We start from the raw sequence: 21,101 nt of genomic DNA, 5'->3' as shown, positions 1-21,101 counted from the left end.
GGGCTGCAACTTCCTGTTGTGTAATGTGTAAGCGCACAAATGTGATTGTAGAAACATGGGGGATGTACTGTAGATGGATTCCGGTACCTAAAAAAAAACAATTCCCAGCCATTTTCTTCTCTCTTTATCTTTCCCTCCTGTCTCTCCACTTCTTTTCCTCTTCAGCTATTCCAGTGCCCTTCTCTCAGAAGAACTTTATAGTTTTGAAACAGCACCACTTAGTTCCATACTCATTCCCCCTTTTAATGTTATTGTATTGCTACTAACCAGTCAATGGAAAAAGTGACCTTGTTATCAGATCATTTTGTTTTCACTATGTGTTTATTTGCCACCTAACCTCATCTTGGCGTTGGTGTTTGACTACAGTGGCTATTGTTACATTTTATCTCTCAAAGGAAAATGTAGGAAATGTTGCTAAATTTATCCTTATCATTTCCCACTACAAATACAAACTAGCTTACTTTGCCCTTTCATGATCTGTGGAACTCTGTTCAGATGACCTAACCCATTTTGAAGATAAGATAGAAGAAAACTATGCTCAAAAGTAACAATTGTGGCGCAAACACGGTTCCCAGACTTTGCAAGGATGCAAGGTCTTTGCTTATTTTATGCCCTTGAATGTGAGTTTAATGGAGTGTGATGACTAAAAGCTAAAGAGCAGATTACCCAGTTATTCTGTATGTTATGATAAGTAAGCCTCCAAACATACCAACCCATTTGGCACAAATACTCTCCTCTCCTGTCAGGCTGTCCTCAAGGGAGTGCAGATTTACTTCAACTACAAATAGGTCTGCCTCTGGTTTGTGTACGTGTGTGTGTGTGTGTGTGTGTGTGTGTGTGTGTGTGTGTGTGTTTGTGTGTGTTTGTGTGTGTGTGTGTGTGTGTGTGTGTGTGTGTGTGTGTGTGTGTGTGTGTGTGTGTCTATGCATAAATACCCTCAGGAGGGACATGAAGGCCTTGATCAGAGCTGATCCATCTCAACTCCAGTAATGTGTTTGGTTGATAACGCAGCAAACAGGATTATCTAACAAGTGCTGCATTCCTGCATCTGATCTCTCACTCTCTCTGTCGCCCTCAGACACACTCACGCACACAAACTCGCACTCCAAACCCCCTTGAAACCTCTGTTAAACAGCCTCCTTTCTATCAGAGATCTGTACTTCTCCAGAGTAACGTTATTACAAGCCATTCTATCTAGTTTTGAGAGGAGTTACATTAGATTGTCAGGGTTTTACACTCGTGTTTTGTCACTGTAAAGACAAGATGGGATCAAAATTAGATAGTAGGCAGCCGAAAACTTGTGGTCTTTGGGATCCCCTTGGTTCTGGTCCTGACTGACCTATAATTTTGCTCAGAAATAGAAATAGATAGATGGATAAGAGAGAGAGGCTGACATAGAAAGAAAAAGATAATTTGACTGGAGACACATTTAGAGCAAGAAATAGAGGACAGAAAGCAGAAGATGAATAGAGATTTATGATTTATGAGAGACAATGAAGAGAGAGATGAGGAGTATAATAGTTTATTAGCATCAGTTATCATTTCTGATTGCCTTTTTTTTTGAATATTTTTGTTGACTAAATAATTAATTTCCTAAATAATTTAAGTGTGTAGTACTCCTTGAAGAGTTTGATGTGCTCTAACTGCTTTAGCAAAGTAATGGAAATTTTATGATGGCAATAAACATCTGTGAATTTAGTTGCCTTGAGACTCAGGGAGAAAGAGAGCTGGAGGAGCAAGAGAAAAGAGCCCACAGGTTAGACATTATGAAATTAAGGCTGTATTTTGGAGGTGAAGATAATAAATGGAAATGCATCAGAGGATCAATTAAATAATGAAATCTGTCTTTGTGAAGTAAATTATATCTTACTAATACAAGAGGTAGACAAAAGCAGTTTTTCATATAAATCCAATTTCTCTCTCATTCTTTGTGTATGTCTGTGTGCGTCAGAGTTTCTGCAGGAGATGGAGCCCAGGGTGAACTGCACCAAGAAGTTGCGTCTGCATGTCAAGCAGGATCCTTGGAACCTTCCCAGCAGCGTCCAGACCCTCACACAAACCATCGCTAAATATGTTGAAGGTCAGTGTGTACCTGAATAATCCCAAACCTGGGTAACACACACACAAACACTTGCACATTACTGCTTTCACAGTGTCGAGACCCTAAAGTTTGTTCACAGAGTCACATCCAATATATATTGTGGAAATGCATGCCTGGCTTTGGAGGGAAAGTACATTAAATTGACCAATTCTCCAGTACACTTCATCATATTTATTAGATGCAATAATAACCTCTATTACAGTTGTGTAGGTACAGGTAGTCCCAGACCACTAAATACACAGACACATACAGACATACAGTATATGTACAAACAGTCACACTACTACCACCTACCAATGCAGATACAAACACCCTAGACTCAAGGCCAGCTACAAGACACTCCAGGGAAAGGTGAGCTGGCGGTCATGACTGAGAGAGTACATATAAGCAGTTATTATTAATGTGCAGCCTGGCCTGTGTAAACCACTTTTTTTTTCTACCTTTCCCTGTCATGGCTTTTTCATGCAGTGCAGCGTCCAGCCAAGATACCCAAAGCTCTGATATGACTATAAACAAATGTGGATTTATGTTATTATCTTTGCCTTTGGCTGGTTTTTATGACAGTGTTTTTTCTTATATGTGAAGATAAACAGCTGTCGAGCTGGGTTGGAGCAGTAGAGTTATATAGCAGCGGTTGAGTTTCTATTATAGGTCATACTATTGCAGTCGAGGAGAGAGGCTCTCTGGAAGTTGATATAAGGGTATTTGCTGCCTCACTGGATTGCTTTTTTTTTTTTTTTTTCAGAGGTGAAGACACGGCTGCTCTTGGTCTTACTACAGTATACAGGTTTGTCTTGCCGTCCTCTTGCAGTAATACAGAAATACAGAATACAGTACTGACTTAACTCACTCCCGCACTGGGGACCCAAACTTTAAACTCAATTAAAATAAAACGTAAAAAAAAGAAAAGCAATAAAAAAATCAAGTAAACGTGACTGAAAGAGAAAAAAATGACAAGAAAGAGCAAGGAATAGAAATTGGAAATACAAATCTCAATACACATATCAATGGATTTTTTGATACATAAATGTTGCACCAGTTGAGAAGAAAAGAAACTACTGTTGTAGTTTCACATTTGAATGAGGAGACTAAAAGTGACATGTATATCAATTTTTTTTTCTTTGAAAATCGAGAAAATAACCCTTGGGATCCAGAAAACTCACCCTCATAATTTATGAATGTATGCATTGCCTCTGGTGACCTATTCTGATCGGTTAATTTGTTCTGTCATTTCACTTTGCTTTTTCAAAAAGCAATACAAATAAAGTTTTAAAAGGTAGCACCAGTCTATCAGATACGTCACAAGACTTCCACAGCTCTATATAAATAATATAATGAAAATCCATACCATTCCTTGCACTGGCACCAACACCTTAGGAGAAACTATACTGATGAAATTAGGTGTTATGTTCCTTTACATACCTCCAGGAACCACAAATTGGAAAATAATAATAAGCAAAAGTAGGAAAGGGTACATTTTTTTAATAGTTGGTAATTGGATTGGATAATAGTGTCAAAGAGTTTGCATTTTTTCTTTATGACACATTATTCATTTCTGAGGGGTTCATAAACTCATTTTTAACTCAGTGGATTGCTGAACTTTTTCAGGGGGCCTATTTCTCAGGAAATTATGACAGTCAATTATTTTCCACTTGGGCACACCTGTCATTTGCTTTCATTTTTTTCTGATACAATATTTAATACCCAGCAGATTAAAAAAAAAAAAAAAAAAGCAGCCAAGACTTTTTGTCACCTTACTGACAGTTTAAAAGTTGCCATGGTACTGAGTGTGACCTAAAAAGAGTCTGTTTAATTACCATAACAAATTCACACCAATTATTGCTATCACTCCTTTTCTTTTAACCATTTTTCTTACCACTTTACTCTACAGTTGTTAATCCTCAGTCACTCAGTTTTGTGTCTTTCTTCTCCTCCTCACTCTTCCTCTTACTTACTTTTACTGTTTGTACTTTACCTCTTTCCTGACAGCCTCATATCCTTTTGTTTTATCTTTAGACTCTGAGATCCAGTTGCGTCGAGATATGGTGTTCTGTCAGTCTCTAGTTGCATCTGTGTGTGCCTTTTCAGAGCACCTATTGGCTATCCTCAACCAGGTAAGTTACACAAATGTCTTGTTTGGGATCTGGAATTGGAAAAAACTAAATAAAAAAAACATACTTACAAATAAAAACCTTTTTCGTTTGTTTGTTTTTTGTTTTTGTTTTTGTTTTTTTACCTCAGCTCACTGTTTAACTTTGTTTTGTCCACTTTTAGTTCTACAATGTAAGCAGGGAGCCTGATCAAGACAGCTCAGACCCCCAGGAGTTTCAGGAGGCTCAGGAAGCCAGCCGCCGTTGGCTGGAGCAGATCGCCAGAGCTGGGCTGCTCTTCCACTTCCAGTCCCTGCTCTCCCCCAATCTGGTGAGCACCAGACCAGTCTCAGCTCTCAGTTAATCTGCTCTAACAGATGCTCTAAAAACACAAGCTGCTGTCTGTATACTCATATGATTTTTTTTCTAAATTGAACATTCCTGTAGTTGTGCTCACTTTCATATTACTATACGTAGATTTGCAGTAAACATACAGAGATCTTAGCTTTAACTTACACTAAGTCTATTATTACTTATTTTTCTTATCCACCATTTGTAGTACCTACATTCTGATATAAAGCTAGAATACATACAGTATATCAAATCATAACAATCAGATATCAAACTATATGAATCGCTGCATTAAAAAAAATTGAATGACATGAATTATGCCACATCCAGCATTTTTGTTCTGCTCCCTGAATAAGGGTAATGGTGAGCTACAGCTAAGCAAAATAGATGGGACCTACTCTTTACACCTTTGGATTTTAAATAGATTTTTAAATCAAGATGCTACTACCAGGCTGGATGGTGGGCACTCAAAAAAATCACAAAAATGTGTTGAGTTTAACACACAGTTAGGCCACAGTGACTGTGTATTGATGTGGTCTGAATTGTTGAGCCGTGCCACTGATTTGCAGAGCCAGATCCCACAGCCGACCTCCCTCTTGTAATATTCAAGTAACAGACAGCGTCACCATCCTCTGGATTGTAGCTGTTTAAGATGGAAGTGCTGTCTGGTGATGTCATGGGAATATTCCAAATGACCAAAAACCACACACAAAAAAACTTATATTTAAAAAAAATATATCCCAAATTTTTTTTTGAGGCAAAAAAAAAGAATGGTCTAAATATTTTGAGATAGTCATCCTCATTGCAGTTCACGTCTGAAAGTGATGAGCTCAGAACCGTGGGTCTCAGTTCATTTGAGGCTTTCTGTTCAAACCAATGCACGTTATCGTACATCAGTCATTCACATAAATATGACTGGACTGCTACCAGTAAGCAATTACACTGTGAAGATATAAAAACTTTTAACTTAATCTGCAGTAAATAAAGCTGTTCAGGTTTGCTGTCACTCTGAACCTCTGGACGTGGATTTGAATATAGATTAACATCATGATAAATAAACATAACATATATATAACATAAATATATATAAACATAAATATCTAAAATTAAATAATTAAAATACAAAACACAATCCGTCTGTTTTGGAAACGTTTTGCCACTTAAATGCTTATCCATTCCAAAGCAGCCTTGAAAATTTTAAAATTAACAAAGAAAATTTAAGAAATGTACGAATTACTTTTAATTAATAGTAAATAAAGGTAATCTGCAATGTTGCGTACTGTGTATTGAGGAAAATAATAAATATTAAATCATATTTTGAAAAAGAAAACTTGAAACATTCCCAGGCTAAAGAAATCTTTTAACTTATTAGTTGTCAGGCTGGTCTGTTCTCCTACATGAATTGAAGCCAGTCCAGTGGAAAGACCATCCAAAGAAGAGCTCATTATGAACAGCCACTGTGGATTACTAAAAGAGAGCTAAGCACACACTGTGACCTCACTGAGATCCAAATTAACCTTTCCCTCCAAGATTTTTTAATAATTTCAAAGGTGTCTAAAAGTAAAAATTTGAGAAGCTGAAGGACTGTTAATTTATTCTTTAAAAGCAGTCATTGCCTTTGTGTTTCTTTTCTGCATTTTGCATCATCAACCAATTAGAAAAACCTTTTTTTAAATTCTATTTCTGTCTCCTGTCACTTGGAATTAGAAACACAGGAAGTGCTTTAAAGCGTATTTTGGATGGCTGTTTATTTAGGTTAGTGGGATGTACGGCTTACATCAGGTCCCCAGAAATCGTGCTTTTCTTGCTTCCTGCTGCCATGCTGTCGGCCTCTTTTTCTCTGTCTCTCTGTCTGTCGCTCCCTTTCTTTCTCAAAAGATTTCCCTTTGAAACGTCCCTGTCGAACAAAACAGGGTTTCAGTACCTGCAGGTGATTCCAGTAAAATCTCAGCACGTTGCTTTTTAGGGCACCACATGAAAGGCAGCATGAGATGGGCATTGGACGCTGTTGGCATGTGTGTCTGTATGGTGTGATTTTGTGTAAACTGAATATGTGTGTGTCTCTGTGAGTGTGTTTATGTGACACCCTTTGAGATGAACTTTCCCAAACACAGCAGGCATCACTTGGCAGGGCAGCGGGTACCCCTCTTTGACATGTTGGACCATTTCAAATGTGTCTTTAGAAATAGGCTCTAATCTTCTTCCACCACTGCTGTGTTTACCCCTCTGCATGTGGTGGATAGAGAGAGGAAAAAAGAGAAGGGAAGGGAGGGGTGAAAGAGGAGCACAGAGTGTCAAAATCCAAAATATTCGCGCTGCTATCTCTGTGGCTGCGAGCAGATGTGCTTGTTTGTGTGGGAGGATGCTGAGTGGATTTTTGAAAAGGAAACATGTGCAAGTACACACATGAACACACATTCAGAGATATAAACAAACACAAACAAGCTAAAGCAAACATAAAAACAGAGAAAGACGCAGGCATACACACACTGTCATGTGTGTGAACATAAGCAGACTCCTCAGATGCACACAAGAGCACGTCATCATACAGATCGAAAAATGGCAACACTTCTTGTACAATACTGTTTTTCATTTCAGGAGGGGTAATATTGCGCTCTTTACTCCGCTGCATTTATTTGACAGCCATAGATACTTGTTTATTTGCAGATTTAAATTTTACTTACCAACCATATGAGTAGCTAATCAAAATCTGATGCATTTTAACAATGAAACTATCCGATAGTGTAAGTAATAACAGTATTAGTAGCACTTCAACCTCCTACAACATTAAAATTCTGGATAAATATTAATCCAATAATATTATGTACAGCCAGGGGACAAATTAAAGGAAAAACATGAATAAATGAGTGTGGAGAAACCCAGAATGCAGATGCTTCCGCACTGCATGGTTAAGTTAAGCAGTTATAAAAATGCTGAGTATGTATAAAAATCCTGAGCAGGCCCAGTTGATTCTGATTTTGTATCAGGATCGCAAGAAAAAAGACTGGCTTTGAAAGAGGGTTAATTGTTGGGGCACAGATGGCAGGAGAAAGGCAACAGGAAATGTTGTCTCCATTGGCACAAAGTTGGAAGCACACTATTGTCTAAAGTATATTTTATGCAGTAGCATTAAGATTTCAGTTATTTTGAACTAAAGGGCATATAGCCCAAACTATAAAAAGCCCCAAACCAAACTTAGACAAAAGTATGTGGACGTAATTGTATTATTAAATAGTATATTGCTTTTGGAAGATAGGATGGCCAGTGGTGGTTTTTCTAGAGTAGTGAACACAGTCTACCTAGGGGTGCTACCATTAGGGTAGCACCATCAGATCAGCCAAATGATATTTTATTTTTGTAAACTGTGCTGACCCAGTGCTTTTAGGGCATTAAGACTAATCCGATCAACAAAATGAGTCACAAACACACTTGAAAGAAAGATTCCAAGAGAAAACTGTGACTCTTTTTTCATACCTCCAAGATTCACAGTATGTTATCTTCTATCGTCTACTTCAAGTCTAAAACAACTGACACATTTAAAGATAGAAAGAGAACATTATCATATCTGATATATTCTTCCAAATCAAATATTGTAACACTGTAGTACTTGATAAGAACCATGAATCTTCTATCTACAGTATATTCAGGAAGGCATACACAGACAGATGTAATTCATTTCAAGAGAACTGTATTGAACGGTTTACGGGTTTACACTATGTAATAAATGCATGAGGAGCAATGGGTGGGGGGTGGGGCAGTGAAGGGTTTGTTTTGCGGGGTGGGTTAGGGGTTAGGGAGAAAGGGGTTGGGGGTGGATAAAGGCTAGAAATGGGGAAGGGGGGAATTGGGAGTGGGTAAGGTAGGTAGGGAGAAGGGGGGAAGAGGTGGGGGTTTGAGGTTGAGGCATGCTCTGCTGTAATTAACCCCTGTTTTTCTTTTTCTTCCCTGTCTTCTTCTGTGGCTTCTTCTCTTTTTTCTCATTTATCTGTTTATCTTTACTCGTTTTTGTCTCCTTTTCCACCTACTCATTGTGTTTGTTCTCCATCTTTCCTTCCTTTTGAATCTTGTTCTCATCCTGTTCCTTTTGAATGCTGTTCTCCTTCTGCTGTTTTTAAAAAAATCTTGTTTCTTCCTGTTCCTTTGTATTGGCTGACTAGCTTCTGAGAAAAAAAAAAAAATTTTTTTATTTAACATCCAAAAACAAGTTCTCAAGCATTCTGAAATAAGATGGCCATTGTTCTGCAGTAAAAGGATCAACTGAGGCATCGTACCTGAAGCTGTTTGCTCTTGGAGATTAGGAGACTGATCTGCTCGTCTGGCTTTTCCCCTTCCCCCATTCCTCCGCCATACTGAGCCATTTTTCCCAGTGCAGGCTCCTTTCATTTTTCACCTCTTGCACTTTCCTCCTCCAGCTTTCATCTCTCCGAACCAGTTCCTGTTGCAGGCTTGCCACATTTGTTCTTCCACTGGTCTATCTCATTGTCTCAGTCTCAGGTACAGGCAGTCTATATGGATTTTCGTGCGAGCCTGCCTTCATTTTTCTTGTGACTCTTTTGAGAAGCTCATCTTTTTGTCTGAGCTCCTCTTGGAGCTGGCTCTTCATCTGCCTCGGTCCATTTTCCAGCTGGTTTACTTGCTCCTTTATAGCCTTACTTTCTTCTTTGAGAGACTTTATCTCAGTGACTGCGTAGTAGAGGACATCTCTGACAACCTGCACAGTGTGCTGCAGCCACACTGCAGCCGGCCTGTACTGCTTTGGGGCGTAAAGGGCAGCACCTAACTCCATTGGCATAAATGCCTGAAAAATAGAAACATAAATGTAGTTCATGGCTAAAACAACAGTCCCACCTAAACACAACCTGTACAGTTAATTATACAGTTGAATCTACTTTCGTTTAAGGACAGGACTCATTGAAATACTCCCCAACAGAGAGCAACATGTAACCATAGCTAACAACTCAAATTCATACATTTCCTATGAAAACCACACATATTTTTGAGACCACAGTGTAATAAAAGTGTTTGGCTTATATTTTATTTTTCTTATTTTTTCTCCTTACTACCAAATTATCACAGAAATGTTACCACATCTAGATTCAGTTTCAGTTTTCAGGGTTAGGTTTGATTTACTGTAGATTATTTTGGTGAAAATTAAGGATAATGTTTCTCAAGGTTTCAAATCTAGTCTTACACACATGCTTGGTTAGTTATGTTACAGTGCAAATTTCCCTTTTTTCAATTTTTATTAATAAATGAAGATTCTCATCATATGTTCTAGTTCATCAAGATTCTAACAAAGCCCTTGATGGCACTTCACAGCTCCCATCTGATTAATTTTGAACATTCATGAAGTAATGGTGAAAGCACTATCGGAAAATACTGACATTATATTTTTGATCAATAAGTTCAAGCACAGAAAAACACCAACATCAAAGATATTTTTATTTGCTTTTTTGGAACACACAGAAATGTCACACAACAATATAAAAAAAAAGCAATGAAGAAAAGGAATAACATACATGGACTTATTAACAAACAGGCAGTTGCACAAAGTTGTGATGGGCTATGAAGACAGAAATAGATACAAGATAATAAATAAATGTGACTTACTCCATTTGGAGTTACATTCAGAAAAACACGGGCTTAAAGCTAGGCTCTAATGTAATCCCTAAATGTTTTCCAAATTCTTCAATCTCCGTGCCAACAAAAGACAAATTTTTGTTATTTTGAGTTTAGTTCCAGAAAGATTATTATTGTTCTCTCTTACTATGCCAAAAATAATTATCTTGGGATCTGGCTGAATTACCATTTTGAGAAGGTCTGACAGCGTTTTGAAGACTAAACTCCAGTAAATGGACAGATTAGGACATGCCACAATGAGTGTCCTAAAGAGGCAGGTGAGAGTCTGCATCTCTCACTGGTAAATCTACATCTGGGAACATTTTAGAGAATTCGACTTTAGAGGAATGGAGGTGATGCAGCACCAAGTGGAGATGACACAATGTTTCCTGGTCTGACCCCCCCAATCAGTATCTTGTATTACTACTTACACATCCAGGGCCCACATTGTTAAAGACATACAGCAAATCAGTGAACACAAACGCTCCGTAAGGTGTAAAGACTCACACTACCAAACGGCCCTTCACTTCACAGACTTTTCATAGTACTGTATATACTGTATATAATAATATCACACTCTGAAAGGGACCATTCTGTGTCTCTTCAAAATTTTATTGAAAAAAGGCTACACGGTATCATGGAATTAAAGTCACACTGGTCTTTTTGTTTTACAGAAGAAAAAGAAAACCAATTTAGGAACCATAACCAATAGTAACGCCCTGCCCCCACTCTTACATACACTATACACACACACACACACACACACACACACACACACACACACACACACACACACACACACACACACACACACACACACAAACACATCCTCAAATTACCCAATACTCTGGTGGAAAGAACAAGTGAATAAAAATGTTGGCAACATGACAATATGACCTCTCTAATGTAGTCATCAAGGATTAATGGTGGGACTTTAAATCATCAATAAGAGGCTGCCTGATCCAGAACTGTAAAAGTCTAAATTTTAACAAGAGTTACTCTTTCAAGTTGCAGGGTATTGATGAACTCATTAAGCCACTGCTTGACTGTGGGAACCTCCTTTTTCTTCCAGATCTTAAGAATAGTTGTTGTAGCCATATTTTTGGCTTTATTTGAGGTGGAATGACTTTTACTTTTAATACTTAAATACCTTTTGTTCATAATGTTTCTGTACTTTTAATTAGGTAAGGTTTTGAATGCAGGATTTTCAATTTCTTTTTTTTTACATTTTACATTGTGTAAAGATTGGTTATGAATTAAAGGAGAAAAACCAACAAAAAGTGTCTTAGTAAGCGGATGGGTCATCATATGCTGCAGAGCATATGATGAGAGCACCTATATAATCTTTTTTTATTCCACACATTCTTCTTCCTGGCCTGGCACCTACATTGCCCACAATGCAACATGACCCCCAACAGTTCGTTTTGAGATTGGGATGTCTTATGCTAGTAGCAGCAAATCTAGCCTCAAGTTGCTGGCCTCAAGAGGAGGTCTGGTAACCTCACTTATTTATAACAGATTTTTTCAAAGGAAATATGTAAATATTCTGAAGACTTCCTACACCATTGCACTCTTACTATTATGTTTTCCTTCTCTCTTCAGACTGATGAGCAGGCCATGTTGGAGGACATTCAGGTGGCCCTTATTGACCTGGAGAAGGTCACATTCTACTTCCAGCAATTTGAAGGGGAGCCGCTGGTGGCCAGTATGTACTCTGACTCTTTTAGCTCACATTTGATGGTGGCTTCAGCTGAGAAGCATCATTACAGTATCCTCATCGCTACGTATAAGTTTTATGATATTTAAGTAAAGTTTTAAAATGTGCTCTGTATCATGCCTCTCCTCTCCTCCCCTCTCCTCACCGGGGACAGACATGCCTATTTCATACCAGGTGGAGGGCACCCGCCAGGCCTTAAAGGTTTGCATCTACCTGGAGAGTTTCTACTTCTCCCAGCTGCCTCAGCGGCTGAAAAACGGAGGAGGCATCAAGATCTACCCTGTGCTATTCACACAAGGTATAGTGAGCATGGTTAGGGAAATTGAAGTCAGCATGTAGCACAGAGATGAAAGCCGCTTTATGGATGATTGTGAGATAATTGCAGATGGATGTATATACACTGCCTTTATCTTTCACTTTTTTCATTTGATCCCTTTCTAGCGCTGGAGAGTATGGAGGGGTACTACTACAGAGACAATGTTTCAGTGGAGGAATACCAGGCTCAAATCAATGCTGCCTCATTGCACAAGGTCAAGCAGTACTACAAGAGACTGAGGTATGGTCTTCAGGACATACCGTATACACACAGATATTACTTTGAGACTACATATCCTCTCTGATTTTGAAGTTTTTTAGATCTACATTACATTGATAGATAAATCAAGATGACCTCTCGTTCAGTTGGGCTTGGCTCTCAGTGCCTAGAAGGGCATCAAGGTGATTGGCTGAGAGAAACATACCGGAAATGTTTTATGATTGGTTGCGAACACACAGCAGGGGCAGCAGTGATTGGATGAGAGTGCCTAGCAGCGTGTCACCAGCGCTGATGTGGTGCCTCTGTACAGCTGTTGCACTCAGGTACCTCGCACCCCAGTGGTTTGCTGCACATCAGAGGCCCCTGAATGTATGAGCGAGTGTCAGACTCACACAGTACACTGTCTGAATATCATTGTTGTCTTGTATTAGATACTACCTTGTGATTTCAGAGAATGAAAATCACATTTAAACCAGCTCTGTATTAAAAGATGTGATTGTCTGTGAATGTGCAATACACATTAAGAATTCATATTGAGACAATTGTAGAGACTGTGTAATTAAGAAATAAGATGTGGCTTTTGCTAAATGTCCACTATTGGTGTTAGTGCAGATCTATATGGATTACAAAGCTGAGAGCATGATAGATTTACAGACACACACACCTGATCCTCTTGAAGTCTATTAACTGGACACTCTGGTATCTTTGATCGGAGCCTTCTGTCCATCTGTATATTTGAGTTAAGACCCATCTCAGGTGGCAATGAACTACAGATACTGTAATATCAAGATTTAATGCAATCAACCAATGCTGTCTTGGTTAATAGAAAGAATAAATCATACTCTTGGAAAGCGTTTGAAGCTCGGCCAGAGTGTGTTTCCCCTTATTGAATACCTAGGAGGGTGACATGTGGACATCTCAGCTTTAACTAAACATCTGCTGCTGATTGTGTGGATAATTAAAAGCAGAGCAGAGCTCACAGCAAAACTTCATCTTGTTATTTAGAGACAATCTGCTTCGGGGGGTGAGTGATTTACCATTCAGACCGCCATGCGCCACATAAGCGACAACCCACCACAACAAAGCATTCATTTTGCTGGGATTGCTTTCTGCTGAGAGTTTTTAGTTTGTTTGTATTGTTTAGCTTGATGATTGAAAATAATTTAAAGCATTCATTTCTGTGTTTATCATATTTTCCCAAAGCACAGTTGAGGAATGAATTGTGCTTGGTCATTTAATCTGTCTTTGCATCATGCCTTTCCAACTGTCCTTCCATCTCTTTGTGTAATGATGTTGTCTGCTAGATCTTCTGGGGTTCCACAACCTTTTAGTAGTAGAATATTGGCATTTTGTGGCATCTCTTTCATTTTACTGAGTCCTTGTTTGCAGACTGCAGTGTGGACTTTATAATCAGTCTCTGCCACAAGATATGACAAGGTGAGACAAATTATGTGCACAAATGTGTTCAGGCACCTGTAGCACCTTTTAGCATGAAATTATTCTAATAAAGTTGAATGTGGTTTAATTGTGCAAACTGTATGGCTTTACTGGAATCCAGCCATGCCATTCAGAATAGCCTTTGTTTCTCTATGAATGCACGTGTACTGTACATTGTTGTACAGTTTGACCTGTACAGAAAGGGCCTAATTGAATTGACAGCAGAGGCTCCAGCAGTAACACGGAGCAGATGTGTGCTGACAGGCAAGCGAGTGAGGCTGATGATTTGGGGAGCATTAGGGGTGCTGGGTAGGGATGTGGATAGGCAGTGTGCTTCAGAAACCCAACTAGACAGAAATTGTTGGAGACTGTACTCTGCTCAATAATACTTCTCCACGAAACCTGTTGTAACCTAAAACTGCATATCATTTCAGTCTAAATCCAATCAGCTCTTTGAGCTCTCAAGACAGTTTTGAGGTATCCCACTGTATTTACTATAGTCCAGTGGGGTGAATTAGTGGGTCTTGAATTGATATATATATATATATATATATATATATATATATATATATACAGTACCTAAGCAACAATTCTTCACACAAGTTCCAGTGAAAATCACCCCTTTTCCAAGTAAAGAAAATTTGAAATTTCTGATGTTGCGCGATAGAAATGGTGACAACAGAATATCTCATAAAGCAGAAAACACAATGCAAAGCATACAGTGCTACAAAATGCTACTTATGGTACATATTAATGCATCCAATAATATAATATATAATATATAATAGTATAATGCTCACTTTTACCTTTGATATTTTAAGAATATTTACTTTTACTTTATTTATTCTTATTTGAAATTGAGTATTTTCACAGAGTGACATTGCTACTTGCTAAGTAAAGGATTTGAAGTTATCTAGGGTTGCAACTTACTTAGTATTTTCATTGTAGATTAATCTGCCCAATATTTTGTATCTTGCTTGTTTTATCTTACTAATAATCGTAAACCAACAATAATCAGTTTACTAATGTGTGGGAAAAGAAAAGGAACAAATTCTCACATATGAGAAGCTGGAACGAGCAAATTTTTGGCATTTTTGCTTGAAACATAACTGAAACAATGAATAAATCATCAAAATCGTTGCTGATTAATTTTTTTTGTTGATGTAGTTTTTGAATCATTGACTAATTGCTTTAGGTGTAGGGTTATCCACATCATTCTCCAAGTAAGTATTTTAAATTCAACATGGCTGTTGAGTCATTCACGTGCACGTGGAATAATACTGTGAACACTAGCAAAACTTTAGCAGGTGATTTGAGCCAGAAACATATTTTCGCTCCCGCCCAGAATAATTCCTTATATCAATTGTAGTAAAGTAAATATTCCCAGTGGGTTTTCAACAGTCAGTGAATACAGCATCGCTCTCTATGTGACATTACCAGTGGTTTTCTTTTGCCGACTACCATGTGTCTTTCGGCTGACCACAGGCCAGGCTGTGATGTCACTCCACTCTCCATTGCAGCATTCCAACCTCAGGCACCTCGTTATCCTTGGAGCATGGCCATGGCAGTGTTGGGTTAAACCCACACCATGGGTTGGAGCCAGAGGCTGACTGACAGACAGAAACAGCACAGCACACATAATACTGAACTGAATGAACTGCAGGGCTGAGATTCTCAAACATTTTCATGTCGTCAATCCCCAAACAGATTCCTATTTTACCTCAGACCCACATATGCATTTTGGGAGTCCTAAGACATTGTTTTCTATTAGCATTGCATGTGGAGAACTAATAGTGATGAAAATGAACATTTCCTCTTACAAAATGCCATCATCATTTGCATTCAGTAAATTTAAAAAGAAAGTTGCTCATTATTCTGTGGACCCCCTGGATCCCTGTCATGAAGACATGCATTTCTGTGGATACAAATAGTGTGTGTGCATGTTTTTTTTTTTGTCCACAAGAACTTGCTGTTTCTTGTCTTCGTCTTTATATTCCACTGATGCCTTTACTAGTGTGCATTGTTAGTAATATCAAATCTAAGAGCAGTAAATGATACCACTGTAAGGGTTATTGTAAGATCTCCCAGCAGCTTCTCCATCTCTGGCTTTCGCTTTCCTTACCCACACCCAGAGACAGTGGGATCCAAGCAAAGCCATAGTGCCTGATGAAGTCACTCAAATCTTCCACAAAACATAAACTCACGGGCCAAATAACAAGTATATGGCTGGTCCCACAGGAGTCAGCAGTATATAGATCCAAAACACACACCCACGTTTTCCAAGCTTTCATAAACCATCTCATCGCAGTTTCCTTAGACATAGCATTGTTGTTTGCTTAAATTTCCAGCAGGTTTCTCATCATGCAAAAGCAGGAAGACACTGTTGAACTTTATTACGTGGGATAAAGTAATTGTCTTTCATTTTTCTGTCACAAATTGTGAGATAAATATAAAAATGCATAGAATTTTCTCTCCATTTCACGTTCTTGCTAGTAGAATCTGAAAAATGGAGGAAAGAACATGCTCTGTAGAGAACGCATCTTTTCCTTTAGGATACAGTCAGAAACGAAAAGGGGAGATTGGAAGGGGAATATAAATCACCAGAGCAGGTTGGAAAGATGGAAGGGATTTCAGGGGATGGATGAGGATGATGAGTTGAGGAGGAGAAGGTGCCAGAGAAGGTTTTACGAAGAGGGCAGAGTGGAGAGGGGAGAATCAGAACACAGTCTGCAAATGTATTATTCAAAGGGAGAGATTATTGCAGGTTTGTATGCTCATTCTGCTCTTATGACAGGAAGTTTCAAGTGGGAATTGGGTTTTCCTCTTCAGTGCTCCCTTGGTATTGATTTGAGGAGCATGGTACATACAACAGTAAGAAATAATAAAGGAGGAGGTTTAGCATGCACTATATATTGTCTGCTGCAGCTTGTATGTGTATCATGGCCATATATAATTCTTTCAGGTGAAAAAAAGTAACCTAAGATGTCATGTTTAAATCTTTATCTTCACCGCATATGAGAGACTGAAAACTTGCACTGCAGGTACTGGCTTTTCTTCCAAATTGAAATGCATTTGGCAGTAATGGGGAAATGTTTGGTACTGTATCACAAGGAAGTTGTGAAATTTCCAAATCTCATAGTACACGTCCCTTGGATAAAAAAGACTGATTCATGGGGATATTAAAATTCTACACAATCTTAAAAATTGTGAGTAATGATTGCATTGTGGCTCAAAGATAAGCAATTAACGTGGATGTATAGCAATGTACAAAACATGGTATATATTATTATTACTACAGACTTGTATTTCATGCTTTGTTAGCCTAAGAGTCATCTGTAATCACCCCACAGCACAGCCTCAAAGTCATTTGTGCTCTCACAGTGTTTGGTCTTCCAGCAGCTATCGGGAATTGGTATCACAGCGCTAAAGTGCAGTTTCTCTTGATTAAGGAAGAATGCTTGATGTTTATTGCCGGTCAAGGTGTCCGTTTCAACACAGTAGTGAGCTCCTTCACTCCTTCCTTTATCTCTGTTGCCCTGTGGCTGGAGCAATGATTGATCCTCACTCGGACGTGACTTAGTGTTAAGAGTGTAAAGTGCAAAAATGTAAAACAACATGATTAATGCTACTAGCTTAACAGGTAATGACTGCTAACTCAAGATAGGCGTTGTTTGTCTCAAATACATAGATAGACACATATATCAACTTCTGCTTGCATCCTCACAAAAAGACCCATGAATGCTGATACAAAACACGCAACTACAACTATATATACAAGCCACTCTGACAGCTAGCTTTGTTGTGCTGTTTGTTCTCCAAGGACACCTCCTCAATATATGCTCAGAGAACAGACAATAGATGCTGTGACATCACTTCAACTGGTTCATCACACAGACATGAATCCCACCACAGCGTCAACATCAAAACAACAACACAAATCGGTAACTGAGCTCAAACAGCATAGTTGCTACATGCAATTGATGGTATTTATCTTCCTCCCTGGGGCAAGGCTATATAATGATGATTAATAAGAAATAGCTACTGCAGCGATATCCCCATATCTTCTGTCTGACATGCATTCGTTTCTCAAGATTCTCAGTAATGCAGCAGTACAGTCACTTTGCTAAAAGTGTAATTTCTCGCATGGCTCCATCTGTAACCTGAGAAGTAATTTTAGTTTTTCTTGCAAAATGAAAAATGCGACTTATTTCAGCGATCAATATTTATTATGGATATTATCCTAGCTTCAGCGGGGAGGTAATGGAAATTTGGTCATATATTATCCTAAACAGAAAGACATTTTTTCTCTCATTGCTCCTCCAGTTTAGGAAGCGATAAAAATGCCACAGTCTTTTCACCAGCAAGGGGAGTCCGAATTCACTAGAGCACTGAGGAAAGTGTTGGGCTTCGTTCTGCTCCAGCTAGTGTGCACTGAACCCCTGTTTATGAAGCCTATACGGCTGAGCATCAAAGACCCAGTTCCATTTATCATTTCTCTTTGACTGCATCGCTGAACAGCCGTAATGATGACAACTCTGCACTTGATGATGCATGATAATGTAAAAAAGACCTTGACTCATCTCTTTAGCAGTTTCTATGCAAGTTTAAAAAAAATCATTTTTGGAAGCCGCCAAGGATACTTTGCATCTACTTATGTACAGCATCAGGGTCATAAATTTTTTTTGAATTGTAATACATGCAGTAACTCCATATGTGTCCTCAGTGACAATGATTTAGTGATGATATGTCTTCAACTGGCTCGGACACCAAGACCCTGTTAACACTGATCTGCTTTGGGTGTCAAGGACTGGACATTTGTGTCCTGTCTTGACTGACATTAATGCCTGAAAACGACCATGTCGCTTTTGATTTAAATGTATTCAACCTATGTGTGAAGTAATGCTTTTTTGGGGATATTATTACGTTTTTTACTAATTTTTGATATTAAACCAACAAAAAAAAATGCAATTGTCACCTACATATATTTACAGTATATCAGCATATTATGTTGGGGGGGGGTTTGACACCTTTTCTGCTGGTGTGTGCTTCCATATTAAACTGTGGTTGACATATAGCTGGTCAGAAATATTTGACTGGAAGTGTAAATAGGAAGGAGGCTTGGGATAAGGAAATGATATCCAGCACACAATGTACACCGTCTTGCTGGTGTCAGTGCAGAAACATCAGTGTGTGGCATGTGGGGGCTCCTGGAAGCTCTCATAGCCCTCAGGCAGCTCTGCCACACACTGCAGTAGTTTGTTGGGGATGTAATAATATTGAGTGTCATTCGTCATGCGTTTGTGAGTGATTTACATAGATCAGCATGCCCCTCTGCAGGGTCAAGCAGACTGAATGTCATAAATCCCGGACACTTTACTTGGTTACTGAAGAAAGAGCTACAAACCTTTTACCTATTGATTTTTTATTTGTACTTACAGCAAAATATGAAAGGGGGAAAGGCTCTTAACAGATGAAAAAATTAGTAGCCTGAACACACACAGTTACTGTAACCTTTGTTTTTGTTACACAATGGCTGACAGGTGGTGGTGGGTTGGAGTTTTGGTGGGCAATAATTTCCCCGGAAAAACTCGAGACTAAAAGAGGGAAGTTGTTTTAGTTTAGTTTTTTTTTAATCATATTGGAGAAAGCCAGTGGGTACGAAAAACGATAACAAGCTTGTGCAAACCCCTATGGGGGGCCTTGATGTCCTGCCATTAAAAGGGAGCAGCTGGAGTTCAGGACTTTAACCTGAGAACCACTGCAGTTGGGAGAAGAAATAATAGACACCCAGTGGATTTAGACCTTATACCTAATATGTATTGAATATGTTATTAGGCTCACAGTGATGTGTTTGCACACTGTGTGTGGGCTTAAAATTTTCATTTTTCATCCATAATAAATGTTTCTAAGGTGTCCCTTGTCCGAGCCTCTGACAAAACATCATCAGCTCAGGAGATGTAGTGCAGGTTCTCTTTAAACCAGACATTGCTTGTAGCCTGACCCCTATTATTTAGTCATTAGAGACCTCCAGGAGAGTCAGTTCTGTTCCTCAAGCTGTGCTTGACGGTATTTTTAGAACACCTCTTACAGCAAGAGGATGAGATAATCAGTGGGTATTATGACCTTGCCTCTGTGAAAGAGGTGTGCAAGGGCAAGGAGAGGAGCTTTGATTTAATCTAAAACAGATAACCAAATGTGTGCAGATGAAGTAGAGTTGGGCATTTACACAGAAATCAACTCCTCTTGGACAGATTCTTTTATAGACCTTTAAGGTAAAAGTTTGAGCAGTCAACCGATAAGCAAGAGGGACAAGGGTGAGTGGATTCACAGTTGAAGTAGACAGATAACAGGCCATACCTGAAATACGAGCCAGAATAGGAACTATTTCAGGGCAAGGTTTTGATTTCCAAGAAACTTTCTTTGGTGTTGTTGTTTTCAAAGTGTTTCACTGTGTTTTATCACTTCACTGAATCTCAACTCTCTCTTTGTTGGACTTGTTTGGAAAATGGCATTTTGTTTGGAAGCTGTTGGATGTAACCTCCATTTACTGCAGTGGTTTGTTTTTCCGTAGGACCCAGTCCTTAAACACCACACGCTCACACATAGACAAGTGTGTGCACACTCATATGCAAAAATACAGACATAATATTGGTGCCAGGTGATTTAAACAGTCAACCCCTCAAAAATTGCCCTGTTACCTCTCTTATAGATTGTTTATAGATTATGGTCATATAGATTGTGGTCATTATCCAAGCATACGTGTTCTTTATGAGAGGAATTGAAGAGGTGTCTGTGATGCAGTGTAACTCCCAGTCTATCATGAGCATCTTTTGAATGATAAGGCCATCTTGTACCAATTACATGGGCTATTAGCTCCATCTGAACCCTTAGCAAACTGTGCTTGTAGTTATTTAGTAGCGCATGCCACAAGGTTAAAGGATAATTTGCCGAATAGGGATTAAATACTTGGAAACATTTGACAATTGAAGGTATAAAAATGGGCAGGTTACTCATTTGTATCTCAGAACAGATGTGTGTTGTACACTGGATTTATATGTGAATGAGCTAAAGTGAATAGGTAACAAACTGCTACAAGCTACAAAACACACATATCGGACTATTGGCCTCAATAGCCTAAATGGATGAGGGAAGTGTACTAATGGAATTAAGGGTCTTATCGTGTGTATATGCATTCGAGGCCCCAGTGGTTGCAGGTATGTTTCCGAGAGTATGCCTTGGTGGAATGTAGAA

The 21,101-nt window shown here is 38.8% G+C and overlaps 1 protein-coding gene across 3 annotated transcripts in view; it reads left to right on the top strand.

Annotated features, from left to right (window-relative positions):
- The window catches only part of prex2 (phosphatidylinositol-3,4,5-trisphosphate-dependent Rac exchange factor 2), a 93,699-nt gene that overhangs the window by 61,731 nt on the left and 10,867 nt on the right, over window positions 1-21,101 (top strand). For all 3 annotated transcript variants that reach the window (XM_040126659.1, XM_040126658.1, XM_040126657.1), the window contains exons 30-36: window positions 1,952-2,080; window positions 2,847-2,888; window positions 4,118-4,215; window positions 4,376-4,522; window positions 11,764-11,866; window positions 12,033-12,176; window positions 12,320-12,434. In XM_040126659.1, coding sequence (XP_039982593.1) covers window positions 1,952-2,080; window positions 2,847-2,888; window positions 4,118-4,215; window positions 4,376-4,522; window positions 11,764-11,866; window positions 12,033-12,176; window positions 12,320-12,434 — 778 coding nt within the window. The remainder of the gene's footprint in view (window positions 1-1,951; window positions 2,081-2,846; window positions 2,889-4,117; window positions 4,216-4,375; window positions 4,523-11,763; window positions 11,867-12,032; window positions 12,177-12,319; window positions 12,435-21,101) is intronic.

The sequence above is a fragment of the Xiphias gladius genome, chromosome 5 (assembly GCF_016859285.1).
Source record: "Xiphias gladius isolate SHS-SW01 ecotype Sanya breed wild chromosome 5, ASM1685928v1, whole genome shotgun sequence".
In the NCBI taxonomy this organism is placed as follows: domain Eukaryota; kingdom Metazoa; phylum Chordata; class Actinopteri; order Istiophoriformes; family Xiphiidae; genus Xiphias; species Xiphias gladius.
The sequence above is the reverse complement of the archived record's forward strand: the minus strand, read 5'-3'. Positions and strand labels throughout refer to the sequence as shown.